General features: G+C 34.9%; 1 protein-coding gene and 2 non-coding genes across 3 annotated transcripts; 2 read left to right on the top strand and 1 right to left on the bottom strand.

The window, feature by feature from the left end:
- Window positions 1-2,094: 2,094 nt before the first annotated feature.
- On the top strand, window positions 2,095-2,201 carry LOC128295719 (small nucleolar RNA R71). The gene has a single exon (XR_008286278.1). It is a non-coding gene; the product is annotated as a small nucleolar RNA R71 (small nucleolar RNA).
- A 9,971-nt stretch (window positions 2,202-12,172) lies between these two features.
- Window positions 12,173-12,279, top strand: LOC128295811 (small nucleolar RNA R71). Its single transcript, XR_008286360.1, has one exon. It is a non-coding gene; the product is annotated as a small nucleolar RNA R71 (small nucleolar RNA).
- Window positions 12,280-21,131: 8,852 nt separating this feature from the next.
- Window positions 21,132-23,306, bottom strand: LOC108475753 (double-stranded RNA-binding protein 1-like). The gene is made up of 6 exons (XM_053031011.1): window positions 22,808-23,306; window positions 22,494-22,713; window positions 22,259-22,366; window positions 22,044-22,156; window positions 21,625-21,751; window positions 21,132-21,521 (listed from the first exon to the last, which is right to left on the bottom strand). The coding sequence occupies exons 1-6, from the start codon at window positions 23,066-23,068 to the stop codon at window positions 21,262-21,264; spliced, it is 1,089 nt and encodes a 362-aa protein (XP_052886971.1). The 5' UTR covers window positions 23,069-23,306; the 3' UTR covers window positions 21,132-21,261.
- Between the last annotated feature and the right edge of the window lie 694 nt (window positions 23,307-24,000).

Here is a 24,000-nt window from a genome sequence, read left to right as displayed (position 1 = left end):
TATCATACATCTTTGGAAAGTAGTGGGAGCATTACATAAACCAAAGGCATACGTCGAAAGGCAAACATACCATACGAGTATGTGAATATCATTTTATGTTGATCATCTAGAGCTATTGTGATCTGGTTGTAACCTAAGTGTTTGTCTTGAAAACAGTAATAGTCTCGCCTGTGAGTCTATCTAACATATGGTCTAAGAACAGAAATGAAAAGTGATTTTTCCTAGTCGCCTTGTTCAATTTTCGATAATCCATACAGATTCCTATCACGTAACTGTCCTGGTTGGTGCCAACTCATTGTTTTCATTCTCCATTATCGTAATGCCTTCTTTCTTTGGCACGCATTAGACCGAACTTACCCATGAACTATCTAAGATAGGGTAAATTATACATGCCTCTAACCATTTAATAATTTTTTACCACATCTTTCATAATAGGGTTTAGTCTCTATTGTCCATCAATTTTTCCCTTCTTTCCATCCTCTAAGATGATCTTGTGCATGCACACGGATGGACTAATACCATGGGTATTGGTTATGGTCCATTCGATAACCATTTCGATTTTTTTAGCACTTCAACCAGTTTTTCTTCCTGATCTTTAGTTAGATCAGCTGAAATAATCACAGGCAAAGTAGAAGCGTCACCTAAATAAACATATTGTAAATGTGAGTGTAATACCTTGAGGTCTAATTTCAACAATTTTGGTTGAACATGCTCTCAGTTTGTCAATTTCAAATATTCAAAATGAGATTGAAGAACAAATCTCTTTGAATTAGATTGTAGGAAAGCTAAGTAGTCTGAAATTAAAAATCACCCTAATGGATCCTCTATAGAATTTAGTTCCCATTCTGTGGTTAAGGATTCTAATTCGGACACTCAAGAACACCCGTCAGTAGTATCAGGAAATCTCATAGATTTAAATACATTAAATGTTACTTGTTCATTTTGAACGCGCACAGTGAGTTCGTCTTTCTACACATCAATTAGAGTCCTTCTAGTTGCCAAGAAATGCCTTCCTAGGATGATTTTCACTTCCTTATCTGGTTCAAAATTTAACACAAAAAAGTCAGTAGAAAAAATAAATTTATTTACACGTACTAGTATATCCTCGATTTTTCCTTCCGAATGTGCTAAGGATTGATCTGTCAACTAAAGTATAACTGTTGTAGGTCTAACTTCACCAATTCCTAACTTTCTGTATATGGACATGGGTATCAAGTTGATGTTTGCTCTTAGATCACATAATGCCTTACCACAGTAAGATTCTCCAATATTAAGAATTGACCAAGTTAGTAGTTACCTTGGTTTCTGTAAAACTGGAGTTTCAGTAGTTGGTTGAACCTCTTCTTTATCTTGAGCATCATTGAGCTCATCTTCAACTTCATCAATATTGGGCTCTACTGTTCTTCCACATTGTAGAGTAATCGCTTTGCAATATTCCTTACCCAACTTTCTTGGGTTCTCTGTGTCACTAGGGAAAGTACCTTGTTGCCTATTTCAGAGTTCACTAACTAGCTAACTCATTTGATTCTCCAAGTTCTTCAAGGTAGTGTCATTATTTTCCATGTACGCCTTCAACAAGTTCTCCAAACTATTGGAAGGTTCGATTTGTTGTGGCTATTAGGTATATGCTTGGGTTGTATATATATGTTACTAGGTCCAGCTCCTTAGTTACTCCAAGAGAAGTTTGGGTGGTTTTGCTATGATGGATTATAAAATTTAGAATGTGGTCTTTACCCACTTTTGTTTTGGTTTTGACTTCTAATGTAATAAATGGACTCTGGCTTTGAGGGGCAATTTTCAAACAAATGCCTGTCCCTACAGTATATACAAGCTATGTTTTTGAATTGGCTTGATGGTTGGGCTGCAACATTATTAAACCGGTTAGCAGTAAAACTCCTAAGCATTAAAGATATCGAAGATACCTGAGCTACAAGTGATGTGGGGGCATCCACGTCATGTACTCAAGCTACTCATCTTGATGAAGCTATTCGGTTGGTTGGTCATTGGTAATTGTTATTGGAAATTCTCTTAATAATCTCGTAAGTCTCATTATAAGACTAGAAATGAGAACACCATTTGTAGAAGCAATGTGGAATTTCTTGATAAGGGCATTTTTCTAATAATTCTTTAAATATTTCTCACGCCTCATATAAGGATTCATCATTCATTTGTTGGAAGGTAGTGATCTCGTTTCACAACTTAGCATTCTTGCTAGGTGGAAAATACTTTAGTAGGAAGCGTTCTGCCAATTGTTGCCATGTTGAAATTGAATCGGGTGGTAATGAATTTAGCCAAGCTCTTGCTCTGTCCCTTATTGAGTATGGGAACAACTTCATTCTTAGCGTATCTTCGGTAACTCTGAGCAACTTGAATGAGTCACTCACCTCCATAAATAATCGATTGTGAAGGTGATGATCCTCAGTAGGCATCCCACTAAACTAGCCCACTGTCTGAAGCATCTGGAACATAATATGCTTCAACTTAAACTGTGGTGCCTTGATCTCGGGTCTAACAATACCCGAATTAAGTTCATGGAAAAGTGGCACGACATACTGTCTTAAGGCTTAGTCCCTATCATCAGCAACAATGATCAAATTTTGAGCATTTGTAGCTTTATTTCCTTGATCTTGATTTTGATTCTCAAGATTCATTTCTTTAGTCTGTCTTTAAGCTACTTGTCTTCTTCTTTATCTAAATGTTCTTTCAATTTTAAGATCTACTGGAGTAAGTCAATAATATTATCAATACTCATAAACACCTGAAATAAAACACCGAAAATAATTAAATTAAATTCAACAAAAAATAAATCAAAACGCAAAAAATAATAATTTTCACAAATAATGTCTTTAAAAACAATCTCAGACAACGGTGACAAGTAATAAAGTGATAAGTATCGAGTATCGTCTCCACAGGAATTGTTAAGCAGTTCTTTGTGAAAAAATTAGAACTTAAACAAATTGGTGACAAAAAAATAATATAAGTTGAAAGTGTAGTGCAATTAAATAAAAGTGAATTAACTAAATAATTTAATAAGCTAAAAATTATCTAAGTATGTAATTTTAATGAACGCAGAAAATTGTGCAAGTCTTAAGAGTTTATCACAATGGCATGCTTGTGTTAGAACAATCATCCTTCCTAGCTTAGAATTATTCATATTGTTAAAAGATGTTATAGAGATTCTATGGCTAAATTAATCATTTTTAAGCTTAATAAAATTTAGTAAAATATTTAAATTAACCAATTATTAATCTATCTCACATATTTTTATATTTAATAGACTTCAAATTTCATAAACAAATCATGTTATAGGGTTATGTAAGGTAATAATAGTTTTGGTATTATTACAGATTTAATCTATACAGTTAAACATTACACCATACAACTAGTTTGTCAATTAATTAAAATCTTGTTCAAATTAATCAATTAATTCATACATTTTTCACATTAAACATGCATAATAAACTTAATCGTGATTTTACTTGCATGAATAAATTGATAAAAAACACATAACTTTTAACAAAATTGAATAAAGGAAACTATGAAAATTAGATCATTCTAACACCAATGAATTTAAGTAATCATGATTATATTGAAAAATAAATACTTAGCTTAAATCATGCTTATGAATTGAACGAAAACAAAGATAAAAAAAAAGAAGAAGGAGAAACTCTAGCCGATTTTAGATGTTCCCGAGGCATAAATTGCTATCTCCTTCCTTGGTTCTTTTATCTTGCCGTCACAATGAAGCCAAAGTACTCTCAATATAGCCGAAATATTGTTGCTCTCAATGTTGTACAAAGCTCTTTTTCAAGAGGAAGATATAGGGATTGAAAAGGGAAGAAAAGAGAACTCAAGTGGAGAGGAAATGAAGAGAGAATGAAAAATAGAGGAGATGATTTTGAAAGGAAAATGAGGGTCCTATTTATACTAGTATGGGACAGATAAAAATAGGATGGTAGAGCCTTGTGATGTGATGTCTCGTGATAAGTTTTAAATTTTTAATTGACCATACTTGAAAACTAACTATTATCACAATGAAGGCAAGCGTATCTATCGAACAGTAGTATAGTTTATAGCAAGACCAGGATGTCAAACCCACAGGAACTAAAAGTACTAGTATTAAATCTCTTTTTATTATCTAGCCTAAAAAATAAAGGGCTTTGTTTTATCTAAATTAATTAACTAAACTAAGAATGCACGGGAAGAAAATTGGGGAAATTACTTTTGGGAAAAACTGATTGATTTGGATAATACCCAAGGGAAATTCCACTTAAACTTCACTTGTTATTTGACTCTGAATCAGACGATTTATTCACTTGACTTGATCTGTAGAAATCCCTAAGTTATATTATTATCTCTCGCGAGACTAACAACATCTAACCCTGGTTTGATTAATTGAAATCTCTTTCTAATTAAAACCCCTAGTGTTGCATTAACTCGATCTATGGATTCCCTTATTATGTTTCACCCTAATCCAGAAAAATTATGTCGCCCTATGTCTAGGGGTGCAATCAACTCCGCTTAATTATGCTAGATCTACTCTTAGACAGGGACTTTTGCTCCTCTGAATCAGCACATCAATACTTGAATCAATATCCTGGAATTTTAAAGCAAGAATTAAGAACTCATAATTAAGAACAAGTCAAATATTTATCATATAATTCAAAAAAAAATAACAAGATCCGTCTTAGGTTTTATTCCCCTTAGGTATTTAGGGGATTTAGTTCATAAGTGTAAAAGAAAACATCTCAGAAGACTAATGATAACAAAACATAAAGAAAACCCAAAAACCCCTGAAGGAACTTGAAAGGAGATCTTTAGTCTTGAAGGAGAATCTGGCTTCTGAGATGGATCAATCGGCTTTCTTTGAGTAATTCATTGACTCCCACTCCCTGTGTCTTTTCATTCTGCCTCTTAGGGTGTTTATATAAGCTTTAAATGCTTCCAAATCCTCAAGAGTGGCCTTTTTCGAATAGAACTAGACTTGGGCTCGACAGGGACATGCTTGTGTGACATGTCCGTGTGGGGTGCCTTAAGTCGTGTTACAATCTGTTAAATAGACACGGGCGTGTGGTCTACCTGTGTGAGTAAGTCCAGGCCGTGTTGATTTCTCACGTTGGCCCTTTTTTTTCTATTTTTGGCCCGTTTCTCGTTCTTTTTACTCTCCTATTCTCATCTAAGTATAAGACATGAAATTAAAGGATTAGGAGCATCAAATTCTGCAAATTTAATGATAATTCATCCAAAAATGTACTTAAGCATGGGATAAAATATGTATAAATTACGACTTATCAAATATCCCACACTTAAGCGTTTGCTTGTCCTCAAGCAAAATCCTCAACTTACAATCAAAATAAATTTTTCTCAACTTATAATTATCATCAATAGTATCTCAAAATAATCCATAAGTAATCATACATTGAAAATTCAACTTGAAGAATATCAAAGTTTCAAACATTCCAAGTTGAGCATTTTATCATGAAAACATAGGTGTCTCCCCTAATCTAAGTAATCATCTTTGATTCAAAATATCACAGAGTTTTGCATCCTCACTAAAGATTCAATCAAATCACTTGAGGTGTTTAAGGATAGGAAATTTAGCACTCAACAGTCAATATGAAAAGTTATTACCATAGGCTTGCGTGAAAATCAAATCTCCACCACTAAATATTGAGATGATACATCAATCAAAAGGTCTTTAAAGGGTTGTAACATGGCTTTGGTTAGGGGGTGTGGTCACAAGCTAAAAGAAAAGGTTAGAATCGAGATTGAATTGAAAAATTACCTAACTAGAAAAATACTAAAACTGACAAATTACATTCCTAATTAGAAGATCCTAGATTTGAGCTTTTCTTCAAGGAATATGGAATTAAATACTTAAGCTCAAAAAAAAAAAAAGAATTATTACTAATATGTATGTATGTATGTTTTTTTTTTAAGAACAAGTCAACATAGAACTTTGCTAACTATCAAAAATAAAACATAGCTAAGCAATTTATTCAAATCAAATATCGACAAAAATAATGATCAAATTAATTGAGGGGATTTCAACAATAATGGGTTATGGGTTAATATTAAGGGTAAATCAATGAATGGCTTGTTAGGCTCAAGGGGGTTTATTAAGGGTTAATTATGAGGGTAGGCTTTTATGGAGTAAGTGGGTTAAACCTAAGTGCCTTTATCATTTCGACATATCAAATCAATGGTGTGGTCTTGACATCTATAATCGAAGCAAGTTCTAGAATAACAAATCAATGTTGATGCACTCATAGCAATAATAAAAGTGACCATGAAAGAAATAATATATGCTCTAAAGGTTCAATATCTCACAAAAATTATGGCTTTTTGATGTTAAACTTGTGAATTTCAACTCAAGATAATACCTAAACTTGGGGAAACAACCTAAAAATTTTTAATTCTCAAAAATCAACTTATCATGCTTGATTCTCTAATTCATTAAAGTTTAAACAATCAATGCATAAATGTATATCTTTTAATTCAAGACATATCAATAAAAATCATAAATTAATCAAAATTAATTCTAATAATGATATGAGTGAGTTACGTGAGAATAAGACAAAATTCAGGGTTTTTTCTAATAATGATATAAATAAACCCCCCACATTTAAGATGTACATTGTCTTCAATGTAAAAAGATATATAATAGCGATATAAATATAATATCGAAAGAGATGAAGATAAATGAAACTGCCCTGAGATTGTGGATGAAATCCTTGGATTAGCTAGAGCGAGAACTGATGATAAAGCTGAAGGAAAGGCATGATTCTGAAGGATAAATGAGAAGACATTACTGTGAAGGAGAATTAAGGGAATAATTCGATGATTACCATGAAGATAGGTAGAGTTTAAAAATATAAAATACGAGTCTTTAAAAAATAAATAGAAATAAAAGTAAAAATAAAAATAAAAATAAAACGAGTCTAAAAAAAAGGCACGGCCGTGTTGCCTAACACTGGTCTCACATGACCGTGTCACATTCCCGTGTGGCTCACGTCCAGCCCGTGTTTATCACGAAATGAGGAAACACCACACGACCTGAGGACACGCTCGTGTGTCTAGGCCGTGTGGTCACATGGTCGTATCGTACGACCGTGCACGATGTGGTTCGCTTTTCCAATGCCCGTGTTCCTTTGACAGTCCTGACCACGGGTGGTGACATGGGCGTGTCGAACGCCCGTGTTATTTTCACAGGATTGCCCACGGCCATGTCACACGGCCGTGGCAATGTATCAATCCCGTGTTTTGGGAAAATTTTTACTCTGTTTGCACACGGCCGTGCACCGTATCGCACGGTCGTGTCTCCACCCATGGTATGAGCACGGCCTAAAGCACGCCCGTGGGATAGGCCGTGTTTGCCCCTGTCAAAAGTCAAAATTTCCTGCAGTTAAACTATGAATAGTTAAAGAAAAATTAAACCTTATTTAGTAAGGTTAGTGCTTGGGTTGCCTCCTAACAAGCGCTTATTTAGAGTCTAAGCTCGACCTTACCTTGTGGGTATATTTAGGGAAGTTCGTGGAGCCGTAGCTCCTCTCCATCGTCTTTGAAATTTTCACCATTGTAGAGTTTGAGGCGATGTCCATTTACCTTAAAAGTGCCTTGTGATGGGTGACTTACCTTTACTGTGCCATATGGAAAAACAGTTTGGACTACGAAAGGACCTGACCATCGTGATTTAAGCTTCCTAGAGAACAATTTGAGCCTCGAGTTATACAACAGGACAAGATCTCCAATTTCAAATTGTTTGCGTTGTCTTAAACAAGTGTCGTGGTAGTGCTTCGTTGCTTCCTTGTATAGGCATGAATTTTCATATGCATTGGTTCACCACTCATCTAACTCGTTCAACTGCATCAACCTGTTTTCACCTGCAAGTTTGAGATCAAGGTTTAGAAATTTTATAGCCTAGAATACCTTGTCTTCTAACCCAAATGGTAGATGACAACTTTTTCCATAAACAAGTTTGTAAGGTGATGTTCCTATGAGGGTCTTAAAAGCAGTTCTATAAGCCCATAAAGCATCATCTACTTTCATCGCCCAATCCTTCTGTTTGATTCTACTGTCTTTAGGATACGTTTAAGCTCTCTGTTTGCCACTTCGACTTGGCCACTAGTTTGAGGATGGTAAAGGGTAGCTATTTTGTGGTGAATTCCATATTTCTTAAGGATCTTGTCAAATTGGGCGTTACAAAAATGAGTACCCCTATCACTGATGATTGTTCTAGGTGTTCCAAATCGAGAGAAAAGTTTCTTAAGGAAACGTATTACTACTATAGCATCATTAGTAGGTAAAGCTTGGACTTCAACCCATTTGGACATATAATCGACAACTACTAAGATGTATTTTTTCCCAAATGAACTAGGGAATAGACCCATGAAGTCGATACCCCAAATGTCAAATATTTCACATGAAAGCATATATGTCTGAGGCATTTCATCACATTTGAAGATATTACCTGTCCTTTGGCATTTGTCACAAGAAGTAACATTTGGCATCTTTGAATAGAGTGGGCCAATAAAAACCTGATTCGAGTATTTTATGTGCGGTCTTATCCCCACTGTAATATCCTCTAGTCGGTCCTGAGTGGAAATGTTCCAAGGTCTTCAATGCTTCTGTCCTTGTGACGCATCTCCTAATGACTTGGTCTGTACATATACGGAAAAGGAAAGGGTCTTCCTAAAAGTAGTTTTTCACGTTAGTAAAGAATCGCTTCTTTTGCTGATGTGTTAGCCCTTTTGGGATAATGTTAGCGGCTAAAAAATTTGCAATGTCTGCAAACCAAGGTACCTCAGAATCAGATATAGCAAAAAATTATTCTTTAGGGAATGAATCATTTATTTCAACTTCATCTAGCTCTTTGGTACTTGAATTTTCAAGCCTGGAAAGATGATCAGCTGCGAGATTTTTAGTTCCTTTCTTATCCTTATTCTCCAAGTCAAATTCCTGTAATAACAAAATCCATCGAATGAGTCGAGGTTTTGCATCAGTCTTAGTTAAAAGGTAGCGAAGAGAAGAATGGTCAGTATAAATGGCAACTCTAGACAATATTACATATGACCTAAATTTATCGAATGCAAAAACCACAGCTAGCAGTTCTTTCTCCGTGGTGGTGTAGTTTTCTTGTACGGCTGTCAAAGTTTTGCTAGCATAATAGATAGGTTGAAAATGATTATCTCTTCGTTGTCCCAAACTGCACCTACTGCAAAATCACTCTCATCGTACATTAGTTAGAAAGGTGAATTCCAATCAGGTGCAATTATAATTGGAGCTTTGGTCAATTTATCCTTTAAAGTATTAAATGCTTCTAAACATTCCTGATCGAAATTAAAAGGCACATCTTTTTCTAGTAATTTAGTCAAAGGTTTAGATATTTTATAAAAATCTTCAATAAATCTTCTATAAAACCCAGCATGTCCTAAAAAGCTTCTAATAGCCTTAACCGATTTAGGGGGAGGTAGTTTCTCAATGGCTTCAATTTTAGATTTATCAACCTCAATCCCTTTACTAGAAATTTTATGTCCTAACATAATACATTCTTGAACCATAAATTGACATATTTCCCAGTTGAGCACAAGATTTGTTTCCTCGAATCTTATTAAGACTCATTTTAAATTTTTAAGGAAAAGATGGAAAGAGTTACCAAAAGCTGAGAAATCATCCATAAATACCTCCATGATGTCTTCTACGAGTTTGTCAAAAATGGCCATCATGCAACGCTGAAAAGTAGCAAGAGCATTACATAATCCAAAAGGCATTTTACGATAAGCAAACGTACCATATAGGCATATAAATGTCGTCTTTTCTTAATCTTCAAGAGCTATTGAGATTTGAAAATAGCCAGAGAGTCCGTCTAAGAAGCAGTAGTACATGTGCCCTGATAATCTTTCCAACATTTGGTCAATGAATGGAAGGGGGAAGTGATCTTCTCTCATGGCATCATTCAGCTTCCTATAGTCAATGCAAACTCTCCAACCTGTAACTGTCCTTGTTAGGATTAATTCATTCTTCTCATTGGCTACAACAGTCATGCCTCCTGTCTTAGGAATAACCTGCACTGGACTTACCCAAGAACTGTCAGAAATAGGATAAATAATTCCAGCATCTAGGAGTTTAATTACCTCAGCTTTAACAATTTCCTTCATGTTGGGGTACAGTCGTCTTTGGGCTTATGCCATGGCTTATATTCATCTTCCATTAAAATTTTATGGGTGCAAAAAGAAGGGCTGATCCCTTTAATGTCATAAATTTTCCAAGTTATGGCCCTTTTATGCTCTCTTAATACTTGGAGTAATTCTTCTTTCTCCTTGGGTTGCAAGTTAGATGCAATAATTACCAGTAATGTAGAATTATCTCCAAGGAATACATATTCCAAATGATTCGGCAATTGTTTAAGTTCCATTTTGGGAGGTTTTTCGATAGAGGGTTTTTGCTTAAGTTCATCGTTTACCTTAATACCCTCATATTTTGCTTGTCTTTGGGAGGTTTCATTGGAATTTAGTTCAGTTCCTATCTCAGAATCATCATCCACCCCCTCTCCTTGGGCAAGACACAGTTCCATCGTGTCCTTATGTACGATTTCCTGAAAAGAATCTTGCGTAACATGATAAATAGAGTCAATAAAATAACATGAGTCATCCTGTTCCCTAGAAAATCTCATGGCATCATAAATTTTAAAAATAATCTCTTCGTCACCTACTCTAAGTACCAATTTACCATCACCCACATCAATAACAGCCTTAGCAGTGGCTAAAAATGGTCAACCTAAGATTAAAGGCACTTCAACATCCTCATCCATGTCAAACACAACGAAATCAACAGGGAATATAAATTTATCTACTTTTACAAGTACGTCCTCTATAATTGCCTTAGGATATTTAACAGATCTATCAGCTAATTGAATACTCATCCTAATGGGTTTAGGTTCCCTAAGACCAAGTTATTTAATCATTTTATATGGCATCAAATTAATGCTGGCGCCTAAATCAGCTAGTGCCTTATCAATATTCAAACTACCAATTAAGCAGGGAATAGTAAAACTTCTTGGACCTTTCAGTTTGGTTGGCAGTTTATTTTAGAGTGTAGCTGAGCAATCCTCATTAAGTTCCACTGTAGATAGGTCTTCAAACTTCTTTTTGTTTGTTAGAAGCTCCTTTAAAAAATTTTCATATGTAGGCATCTGTGATATAGCTTCAACAAAAGGTAAGTTAATATGCAGTTGTTTAAAAAGTTCAAGAAATTTACCAAATTGTGCATCCATGCGGTCTTTCTTCAACTTTGTTGGATATGAGATTGGTGGTTTATATTTCTTTGGCATTGGATTATCATTGTTTTTGGGTTTTACCTCCTCTCCTTTGTTTCTGTCAACTTCTTGTGGTGGCTTCTTTTCAGATTCAGCTAACACTTTCCCACTCCTTAGTGTAACTGCTTTTACATGCTCTTTTGGTTTGGGTTTGATGTTACTAGGTAGACTTCCTGGTAGTCTTTCTGAAATCATCTTAGCCAGCTGCCCAATTTGATTCTCGAGTCCTTGGATCGACGCTTGCTAATTTTTAAGTGCAGTTTCAGTGTTCTAAAAATGGGTTTCCGCTACTGAAATAAATTTTGACATCATCTCCTCAAGGTTCGGCTTTTTCTCTTGCTGGTAAGGTTGTTGTTGGAAGCCTGAAGAGGGCGGTGGTCTCTGATTCCCTTGGGCTCCCTATGAGAAATTTGGGTGGTTCCTTTATCCTACATTGTAAGCGTTACTATAAGGATTATTTTGAGGTCGAGGATTATTACTCATATAATTTAATTACTCGTTTTCCACGTTATGGCCATGAGGAGGTATTCTAAATTGCTCGTTCCTCCTCCACTTGTATTGCATTACATTACTAGGTGAACTTGTGAAGAACCGAGTAAACCATCAATTTTTCTATTCAAAAGTTCTACCTGATTAGAGAGCATGGTGACCGAATCGACATTAAAAGTGCCGGCTACTTTCGTTGGCTTTCTCCTCATGACTTGCCACTGATAATTATTCAGTGACATCTCTTCTATAAATTCATAAGCCTCTTCAGGTGTCTTATTATTGATAGTCCTACCAGCAACTGCATCAATCATCTGTCTAGTCGAAAGATTCAGGCCATTGTGAAAAGTTTAAACCTGTAGCCAGAGTGGTAACCCATGGTGAGGGCACCTTCTCAAAAGATTTTTGTATCTCTCCCATGCATCATAGAGTGTTTCTAAATCCATCTGCACAAAAGAAGAGATATCATTCCTCAACTTAGCCATTTTAGCCGGCGGAAAAATTTAAGTAAAAACTTTTCAGTCATTTGTTCCCAAGTAGTGATTGACCCTCGTGGTAACGAGTTCAACCACAGTTTAGCCTTGTTCCTCAATGAAAAGGGAAATAACCGAAGGCGAATGGCATCATCAGAAATGCCATTGATCTTAAAAGTGTCGCAAAACACCCTAAAATTCGCCAAATGAGTGTTTGGATCCTCGTCCTGCAAACCATCAAACTGAACAAACTGTTGTATCATTTGAATCGTGTTAGGTTTTAGTTCAAAATTATTTGCAGCAACAGCAGGTCTAACTATACTCAATTCAGCTCCTGTTAAATTAGGTTTAGCATAATCATACATAGTACGAGGAGCAGGATTCAAATTTATTGGATCTACAGCAACCAAAGGAGGTAGCTGATTATTCTGATTTTCAGTCATCTCCTCAGTTGTATTATGGATATCTTCTTCTTATCCTTCCTCTATGTATCGTAGGCTTCACCTTATTTCTCTTCGGTTTCTACAAGCTGTGCTTTCGATCTCACTATCAAAAAGTAAAGGCCCTGACAGGTTTCTTCTAGTCGTAAATTATAAAAACCTGTCAGAAGCAAATAAAAGAAAATTTTAATAATTTAAGCAAAAATAAATTTAAATTGCAATAAAAATAGATGGCTAAAGTAATAAAAATTAAGTGTTCCTAATATCTTAGTTCCCCGGCAACGGCGCCAAAAACTTGATGTGATATCTCGTGATAAGTTTTAAATTTATAATTGACCGTACTTGAAAACTAACTATTATCACAATGAAGGCAAGCGTACTATCGAATAGTAGTATAGTTTATAACAAGATTGGGATGTCGAACCCACAGGAACTAAAAGTATTAGTATTAACTCTCTTTTTAATATCTAGCCTAAAAAATAAAGAGATTTGTTTTATCTAAATTAATTAACTAAACTAAGAATGCACAGGAAGAAAATTGGGGAAATTACTTTTGGGAAAAACTGATTGATTTGGACAATACCCAAGGGAAATTTCACTTAGACTTCACTTGTTATTGGACTCTGAATCAGACGATTTATTCACTTGACTTGATCCGTAGAAATCCCTAAGTTATATTATTATCTCTCTCAAGACTAACAACGTCTAACCCTAGTTTGATTAATTGAAATCTCTTTCTAATTAAAACCCTTAGTGTTGCATTAACTCGATCTATGGATTCTTTTATTAGGTTTTACCCTAATCCGGAAAAATTATGTCACCCTATGTCTAGGGGTGCAATCAACTCCACTTAATTATGCTAGATCTACTCTTAGACAGGGACTTTTGCTCCTCTGAATCAGCACATCAATACTTGAATCAATATCCTGGACTATTAAAGTAAGAATTAAGAACGCGTAGTTAAGAACAAGTCAAATATTTATCATATAATTTAGAAAATAATAACAAGATCCATTTTAGGTTTCATTCCCCTTAGGTATTTATGGGATTTAGTTTGTAAGTGTAAAAGAAAACATCTCAGAAGAATAATGATAACAAAACATAAAGAAAACCCAAAAACCCCTGAAGGAACTTGAAGGGAGATCTTCAGTCTTGAAGGAGAATCCAGCTTTTGAGATGGATCAATCGGTTTTCTTCGAGTAATTCCTTGCCTCCTCCTCCCTGTGTCTTTTCATTCTGCCTCCTAGGGTGTTTCCTAGGGTGTTTATGTAGGCTTTAGAATGCTTCCTAGGGTGGCCTTTTCCGAAAAGAACTAGACTTGGGCTCGACAGGGGCACGCCCATGTGACACGCCCATGTGAGGTGGCCTAAGCTGTGTTACAATATATTAAATAGATAAGGCCGTGTGGTCTACCCGTGTGAGTAAGTCTAGGCCGTGTTGATTTTCCACGTTGGCCCATTTTTTTCCGTTTTTGTCTCGTTTCTCGTTCTTTTTACTCTCCTCTGCTCACCTAAGTACAAGACATGAAATTAAAGGTTTAGGAGCATGAAATTCCGCAAATTTAATGATAATTCATCCAAAAATATGCTTAAGCATGGGCTAAAATATGTATAAATTATGACTTATCACCTTCATTTTCTCTCTCAAGTGGCTAGCCATGAATTGAGGAGAGAGGGGTTGATTAGTTTACTAAAATTATCTAGGTGCTTAAATTTAGAAGGCTTGAAAAGTGGAGGGTCAGAAAGGTTATGAGGAGAAGTTTAGGGGTTATTTTTTAATTATTGAAATCAGCTTAAAATTGCTAATTTGGAAAGTAGTTTTGGATGATTTGGGCTATTCTTCCTCTTTGTGGATCATTCTACTTCTAATTAAATATTATGGGCATCTTTTTCTGCATCAAGCTGTCCAATTTAATCATCTTGATTGAGAGCTAGGTTAATTGAATTGTAAGGGTCCAAAATTAATCTTTTTTGGCTTCCATAATTGTTAACTAATCAGCTATCATTGTGTGACAAATGTTTTTGGAAGTTTCTTCAACAATTTGATCTTCTCAAAGTGCCTCTAATACTAGTTTTTCTTTCATTACCTAAAACTGCTGAAAATTGGCAAAATTTTGTAAGTTCAGCATAAAAATAATTAAAAATAAAAATTTGTCTCTAATTGTCCAATTTAAATATTTTGTAATAAAATTACAAAAATGTGCTTAAAAGAGCTCAAAATTTGAAAAAAAAAAAAGAAGTTAGAAAGTGCTAAAAAAGTCTATAAATTCTTAACTCGAGAATAACTAAATACAATAAGATGAATACAAATAAAGGGGGAGACCACTATTTATAGTTAAGCTCCCTTAAAACCAAAGGTGTAACACCCAAACATCCTTATTGACCCAAAAGTTTAAAGGATGGTTAGGATTAAATTTAAATGGTTAGCAAATTTCAGGACTCTACCAGGAATTCAAAAACCCTCCTAGGTCGAATCACGAATAGTTGGATCTAAATTTTTGGTTTGGTTAGATTGAACTAGTTGTTTCTATAGTGGGAGACAAAATGATTAAGAACATATGGTGGTAGTAATCAGTGAAAATCATGCCATAGGAGTATATATATGGGTAGGTGCATATGGAGACAAGATTTCTCATTTCTATTTACACATTTTTCTTCCTGTAGTATCATATTCTTCAAGTTACTTTGAAGAAGAAGAGAACCTAACTAGAAGAATCTTTGGATGCCACAACAGTAATGCTAGGTGAACTCTGAAAGTATAGAAATTGAGGAACTGGTAAGTTTCCTTACCCCTCTACGTATGGATTTAAGAAATAGATAGGGTAAATACTCTTAAAAGCTTCCTATAATGATGAATTTTGGGTTTATAAAGTTTGAATGCCTTTAAGATAATCGGTAAGTGGTTGTTATGCTTAGTTATCAGAACAAAGGAGGCTCTAGCGTTTGGATGTAATAAAGTTGTTAGACTAAGGAAACATTGTGAGTTTTGACAACCCATACCTACAATGTTACATAAGTTAAAGATTTCATAGGCACATAAGTATCCACCATACTAGTTTAGTATACACGATTTGATTATGAGATCATGATGTTTGATACACGATTTGATTATGAGATCATGATGTTTGATTGTGAAAAACATATACCGCATGTTTTAATAATGGAACATGAAAGGTAATTATCAAAGGGTTTAGATGAAGTTAGGACCTGAGAAATGAGAATTTATGTTAGATACTGCCATACGGTATTTTTATGTGCGAATTATGATAGTGAAGTTTTAGGCCTTACGGAGGGAACACTGTGGTATTCGAGCATCAAGGTTAGAACGGGCAATGGAGAAATGAGCGAAGGAATAAGGAAAAAGGAAAATTGGAATTCTATTTTGATTCCGCCATTCGAGATTGCTGAGAGCAAACTGTGATATGAGAAGCTTTGGGCCTTGCGCAAGGGGACACTTCAGTGTTCGAGCATCAATGTGGACATATGATAAGATGATATTGATGGTTATTATGTTTCATAGAGCAACATTGTGATGACGGTCTGCAGGCTCTACAAGGCAATACAACGATAGCGGTAAGGTCTTTGTATAATGTGTAAGACCATAACTCGACTATGGCAACCAGGGTAGTCCACCGGGACAATAAATATGAGGTTATACTAGAAGGTCTACAAATTAGTATGCTAATAGAGAATCTGCCAAAGGCGAGGAAAGAATAGATTAGAGAAAGTCTCAAACTAACAAGGATAAAAAGAGAAAGTAGCTATTTAGATAGAGAAGTATACATGTTACGTTTAGCCCAAGACCGCCGAGGGAGATGTGGATCGCACACTACTAAGGGGGATATGAAATTTGGGCAAAATAGTAGGTCAGCCACCAAGTAAACGTGAGTTAGGTAAAACCTACCGGAGTCTTCAGGAAAGAAAGTGTCAGCCCAAGGTTGAAGGACTAGTGGAGTTCACTAAGGCTAATGATGGGCAAGAGTCCATTAGAACCATGAAAAGCGATAATGATCCAGATAATCTACCCCAACCGGGAGCTGCAAGACCAATGAAACCCTCATTTTAAAAGGGACTAAAAGAGTGAGAACTGTAGAGATTACACTATAAGCATTAGTGTTTCGAGGAGAAAGAAATGTTATATAAAGATAGTGTTTTGGCAAGGATCTACATTTCAATAGTTATCGAAAAAAAATGCAGAGTGCTGCAAGTCCAGAGTATTAAGTATAAGCACTAAGGAACTCGTTCGCCAGTGAATAGCCCCGAGTAGTGGAGGCACAAGTCTTGTTAGTCGAGTTGGAAAATTCTACTATAAAAATCAGGGAGTTTGATTTTTAGCCAGATGCTTTATTTTCACAAGACCCATGTGTATATATATAATCTATAGGCAGGCCGTACTAAGTTCGTTTGAACTCATGAAATTGTTGCTTGGATCCAGGATTAGATAAAGAAAAGGGCATAATAAGGGACCAAGCCAGATTTCTCCGGAATAGGTAGTGCTGTAGTTGTTCATGTATATAGTTAGGTTCCCATAAAGGTCTTGCCTCAAGGTTCAGGTTGAATATGTCTACATTCGAGTATAAATCCAAAGATTGTAAATAGATGATGGGATTTGGGTCGTAAGGACTATCCACTAGTTGTAAACGAGATTTTGTATTGAAACTTCCAAAATTTTTTGGTTATGAAAGCATGTAACTAAATTCGAAACGGAAGTACCATTTAAGCTGTTCAGTTTGGTGTAGCATTTGGTACCTGAATTTAGCGATTGGGTCGGATGTTAAAAATAGTACAGATCGAGTTACATTGACGGTCGAGATTAGAGCCTATCTACACTTGAGAGTCCTAAGGGATTTAAACTCTATACAATCTTATCTCCTTAGGATTTACTTTACCCTAATAATCCTAGTTTCATTATAGCGCTACATTGGGCCACTAAGGCTTCAAGTAGATGGACTTCTCCATGGGTTCCATGAATCAGGTTAGTACATGTGGATCAAATGAGCCCCATTTAATAAGTTGAACTCTATGGGGTGATCTGTGCACAATGGTCACAGGCTTTGATTCGCGACCCCTGACACTAGAACCAACTTGGATACTAAATATCATTCTCCACATTTACTTTATGATATTATCCACAAACAACACTTCAAATATTAAGATAATATGAATGCTTTAATAACAAGATTCATCTGACTATGCATAGAATTACTGTTGGTGAGATGAATGAACGATGAGCAATCTTTGTCGTTAGTTCTTTTCTTTTTCTGGCTTAACTTTCCCTTTAGAAACATTCCCTGAAGCATCAATCTCCATGGCCTTATCGTAAAGCTCTACCCGTAAAGCTCTACCTATATCACCCTTCCTCTTTTCCTTATGATGTTTCTGGTTAAGTGCCTAGTCCAGCCTCTTTTTTATCGGATTTTTTTAACTCTAAGTATGGAGTGTGAGATTCAGATATGGTTGTTCTCAAAATAGCTCTTTTCACATCATGTCTCCATGTCTATGCGACTGGAGTAAATAACAAACAAGCAATGAAAAGACAGTAGATAAAGAAAAGAAAATAGAAGGAAGAAAAGTTCTGAAGTTTCTGTTTGAAAGAGATGGTTCATTCCAACTTTTAAAGCTATATGATTCTGGGAATCAATAATTTTATACTCAAAGAATCCTTTAAGACGAAAAACACTGCAAAACTTGATAAAAAGGTATCTTCATGAATTTAAAGCCATTGAAATCATCATTACTTAAGAAAGCTTATAAAGAAAAGACAGAAAATGTAATAACCAGATAGTCAGGTAATCAAAAAGTGCATTTTCGAGTCACCGTTTTTGTAAAAGGAATTTGTAAATATTTATTAAAAATATTTACGAAGTTAATTGTGTGGTTAATTAAGTTTTGGTTAGGTGAATTAGTTTGAATTAAGGTTAATTAGGTATAAGGATTAAATTGAATAAAGTGTGAAAGCTTAATTATAAAATAGAGAAAAGTCAAGGGACTAAATAAATAAATAAACCAAATTATGACAATGGTATGGTAATGGTAAAATACATGTGTAATAAATAAATACATACATTTGCAATACATATATATATTTAGTTATTATATAGTAATAATCATTATTATAATATAATATAATAATATAATAATGTAATAACATAAAATAAAAGAAATAAAACAAAAGAAATAGAAAAAGAAAGAAAGATAAGGATGAAACAGAGAAGGAAAGTGGGAAAGAAAAAAAAAAGAAAAAATTAGGGTTTTGAGGTTCAAATTCAAATTGGTAAGTTAAGTTAGCCCATTTTCTTGTAATTTTTATATTTTTGGAATCCTAGAACAAAATACTACTTGATTTAAGTTGAAATTTTAAAAGTTAGTGGATTTTTAGATGTTGTTCATGTTCAACAAATTGAAGTATTAGGGGTTAAATTGATAGAATTTCAATTTAGAATTGAGAAAAGGATTGAATTATAAAATAAATCATAAGTTTTAAGAAATAGGGACTAAATTGAGAGAATTTAAAATTAGAGATTTATGGTGAAATTAGAGAGTTAAATTTAGTTTTAAGTGTTAATTGAATGAAAATAAAGAATAAATTGTGAAGAAAATAAAGTTAGTTTTGGTTAGGGACTAAATTGGAATTTACGTAAAAGTTGTGTATAAATTGAAATATTTGATGTTAAATTGTGTTGTATTGATGATTTTTAAATTGTTTTAAATTTTCGTAGCTAACATTGACTAGAAACCTCGGTTAAGAAAGGAAAAGACAAGATTAATGAGGAGTAGCTCGAGAATTATGGTTTGTATTTCTATAATCAGAAGTTAAATATTAATTGTTGTATTTACTATTTTATATATATGGTAACTGGAATTGAGGTGAGTATTGGTATTGAATTGAATTGAATTATGAATATATGTGATTATTTGAAATATGTATTGATTGGAAATTGAAATGTGATTTGAAACCCTATTAACTGTATCGAGTTGAGTCAAATATAGTTGGCATGCTATAGGATTGGAAGAGTTCAGGGATACTTCGACCACGATTCGATGAGACACTGGGTGTCATATTATTACTTCAGATAAATTTGATGAGGTACTAGGTACTAACTTACTTTGGCATGGCCGATGAGACACTGGGTGTCAACTTATTACTTCGAATTATCCGATAAAGCACTAGGTGCCATACTGGTGTGTTTTGGTTGGATCCGTGTATCTGTCAAAGTCCGAGTTGTATTAATAGAGGTAAATAAATGAATTGGCAATAAGATTGATATTGAATGTGAATTTGAAATTTGACATTGAATTGAACTGTGCAAATGAAATGCATAAACCAAAGGTTCATGAAAAGAGTATTGCTATTGCTAAATGTTATGTGAATCAAAGTGAGAAAATCTATTTGAATTAGCTATTGATGAGAAATGAAGGTTAAATGGATGAATTGAATTATTGATTGATTAGTGTTTACATATGGTTAAAAGTGTAAGCTTTATAATATTTTTTTAAGTATTCGGATTATAGAAATACCACTGAGTTTATACTTAGCATACGGTTTATTTCCGTGCGCAGGTTAGGTTAAAGTCAAAACGTTGATTTAGCATCCAAAGCCGACCCCGAACTCAATGTGGTGAAATATGTTTCTTTTTGGTAATGGCATGTACCTAGGATTATGTGCTTGTCATTTTAGGAATTGTTTGTAAATGATGTTGTAATATGATAATGATTGGTTATATATGATATGTTAAGGTTATTAAATGATAAGTTTTAGTAGAAAATTAGTATGAAATTAGAGTTGATTTGAATGGTGCTTAATTAGATTGATTTGAATAATATATGTGAAGTACTTATGAAAGTACATTGGTTAAGTCATTAGATTAATGATTTTGATAAATTTTAGATGTATTTGAATGTGTTTTGGATTGGTTGAACCTTAGGTTATTGAATTGCTTGTTGTTTAAGTTTGTAGGGTTGGTAAACTTGATGTTTAAGGTTCATTTTGAGTCCACACGGCTTGGCACACGAATGTGTGACCAGACCGTATGAGACACACGGCTTACACATGGGTGTGTAGATAGGCCGTGTGTCCCCTGCATTTTAAAATTTTCAAAACAGAATGCCAGAAATCTCCACACAGGCATGTGTCTTAGCTGTGTGAGGCACACGGGCGTGTGACTTGGCCGTGTGAGATAAGTCAAAGAGTTACACAGGTTAGAACACGGCTTGAAGCACAGGCATGTCATAGGGTCACATGAGCGTGTCCCTTGTCCACACAGGCGTGTGTGCCCTGGACCTAGGAAAAATTTTGAAATTTTGCGAAAAATTCTCTGAGTTTCCGATTGAGTCCTGATTTGTTTCTAACATGTATTTTGGGTCCCGCGGACCCATAAAAGGGGCTATATGATTAATTTATGAAGTGTATGCTAATTGAATTGTGTAATATTTGTATTTGTTATGAAAAGTCCGGTAATGCTCCGTAACCCTATTCCAGTGGCGAATAAGGGTTAAGGAGTGTTACAGAAAATGCTGCTAATGTGTAACAAGCACCTCCAATAGATGGATCAATCATCTCTTTCATTTGGAAACTCCAAGCTTACGGCCACCCATTTATCCTCACTGATAGGCAGTACAGTGATGCCCTGTGGAAATGCAATGCTGGGGAAGCATCGATAAACTCTAAACCTGTTGTTAAGGAAATAACTTGTAAACCCTTTATCCTTCTCCATATTTGAGTGTGAAATTGAGAGACCTGAAATGTCAACATGTGTTGATTCACTACACGTTGAGCCTTCTTTCCCTTGTGTATAAGCTTCTTGCACATCTACTAGGCAACAATAAGCCACGTCACAACAAAATGATGGTTTAAAAATGAACAAAGTTTAGCTAACTACGAATAGAACAGTGGAGGAAGGTGGCAGATTTACTTTCTTCTGCATCTTCTTCAATTTCTACAGCAGTGGTTAGGTCTGCACTAGACAGGGATTTAAGAGGCTCACCTTGGATGCCTGAAATAGGAAAAATAATTTGTTGAAGGCAGAAAGAAAGTAGCAACTAATTTCTTAGCCTATACTTGGTATTCACTCTAACTATTCTGTTCCCACTCTTTATTTTTCTTAAATATCTTTGTACGACACATTTTCGAACATGGCTATACGTATATGAACTTATAATAACTCTCCAAACACATGAAAAACTTAAGAAAAAGAAAAAAAAAAGAAGAAGAAATATATATATACCTATATCGGACAGTATGCGTATCCACACAGATACATGAGTACAAGTAAACATAGCACACTAAAAGTATCACAAAATAACATCAGTGATTAAGGACATTAATAGTAACATTTGAAGAAGATAACGAGCCTTGTTTGGGTGAGACAGCCACAAATCTAGAGCAGGAAGCAGAGTTTTCATTACTGGTTGTGGATTTGGCTAACTCTTTTCCTCCTGTTTCATCTACAATGCCAAAGATTGATTAGATATGAGCTCGAGCTAGCTAATAGAGTAGGGAAAAAAACATTTTCCAAAATGAATAATAATGGAAGGTGCCATATTTACTTTCTTCATTTTCCATAAAAGTAACCAAGACCGAGGTAGACGTAACTTTAAGATGTTCACTTGTCAAGTATTGAGGCGAGCATAACTCAGAGCTGCTAACCTGTAAACCTGAAACATGATAAACAAATTGTCAACGACATAAAGGACTTTGGACAAAATTACAAACATATTAAGGTCAGGGCAACATTAAAAAACATTGATAAATATCAGTAGTTAAATTAATAAAAATGTTTACGCTCGGTTAGATTGGTGTAAGCAACTTTAGCAGCGTTGATCTCAGCTTCTTTCTTGGATTTCCCTCCTTCCCCATAAAAAACATCTTCTCCCACTTCCACACTAGAAAAAAATGTTGGCCTATGAGGCACACCACATTTCTCTGTCTTATACTCTGGTAAATTCCATTCTTCTCTCTGAGTTAATTCTTGCAACAGATTCTTGTAAAATCCCAAATCAACCTGTAAAAGAAAGAAATTTTAAATAAAAGAACTACATATGATTACCCATTTTATTAATCTAGACAGTTAAATAATTAGAGGAACATAAGGATACCTCTCCAACAGGATTTGGGTTACCAGCAGTGGCCGCAAGGGAATAGGAATAGGAACCGAAGTAAAGGAAGGCGGACTTAGCGGCATCGCTTTGGGCTTCTTTACAAGATTTGCAAGGGACAGAGGAGTTAAACAACTTGTTGTTTACAAACACTGAGGCTTTGAAAAAAGGATTATGATCAGGGCCATCTTTCATGGAGGTGTACCTTGGCAATGCCCATCGCCTTTGCTGGCACAGCTCCTGCAACTTCGACTTGTACATTCTCTCTTCTTTTTTTTTTTTTTTTTTTTTTTTGGAAGAGGGAAGGAAATGAAATGACTGCAGAAGGAGAAGAGTTCTGAAGTTTTTATTGGAGTGGAAATGAGACAGTGGAAGATAACAGACATGCTTCCCGCGAGATGGTTCATTTGTTTCATGTTTTCTTTTTGGGTTAAATACTGTTAAGAAAATGCTTCAGGACTCAAACATGTCCACGTTTTTTATTTTTATTTTTATTTTTAAGGTTGATTGTGTCACAATTTGTTCCTGATTTTAAGAATTAATTGTTGATTTTATTTTGCTTAAGTTTAGGAAAAAGTTAGTGGGTTGTTGATTTTATTTTGCTTAAATTTAGGATGGGTTGTTGATTTTATTTTATATAAATTCTGAATGATTGTTAATAAAGTTGTTCAAGTTTCCTTCATTCATTACGTTTTTTTTAACTAAAATACTTACAATTGGTCTCGGAGCTGTATTCTTAAGGGATCTGTGAGTGAGTGTGCGAGGTTGCTGTGTCATGGACGTCGAAGCAAGTTCCAGTTTCTCTTCAATTTCTCCACCGGTATTTGATGGAGACAACTACCAGATTTGGGCAGTTCGTATGGAGGCGTATATGGAAGCTTTGGATATTTGGGAAGCAGTGGATGAGGATTATGAAATTCCTGCTCTCCCACACAATCCTACCATGGCGCAGATCAAATTGCAGAAGGAGAATAAGACAAAGAAATCTAAGGCAAAGGCCTGCTTTTCGCTGCAGTCTCATTTACTATCTTCACTCGGATTATGACTCTAAAGTCGACATATGAGATATGGAATTATCTCAAGTTAGAGTATGAGGGAGATGAAAGAATCAAAGGAATGCATGTGCTAAACTTGATTCGAGAATTCGAGTTGCATAAGATGAAGGAAACAGAATCAATCAAAGAGTATTCTGA

This window comes from Gossypium arboreum, chromosome 7 (assembly GCF_025698485.1).
Source record: "Gossypium arboreum isolate Shixiya-1 chromosome 7, ASM2569848v2, whole genome shotgun sequence".
Lineage (NCBI taxonomy): Eukaryota > Viridiplantae > Streptophyta > Magnoliopsida > Malvales > Malvaceae > Gossypium > Gossypium arboreum.
The sequence above is the reverse complement of the archived record's forward strand: the minus strand, read 5'-3'. Positions and strand labels throughout refer to the sequence as shown.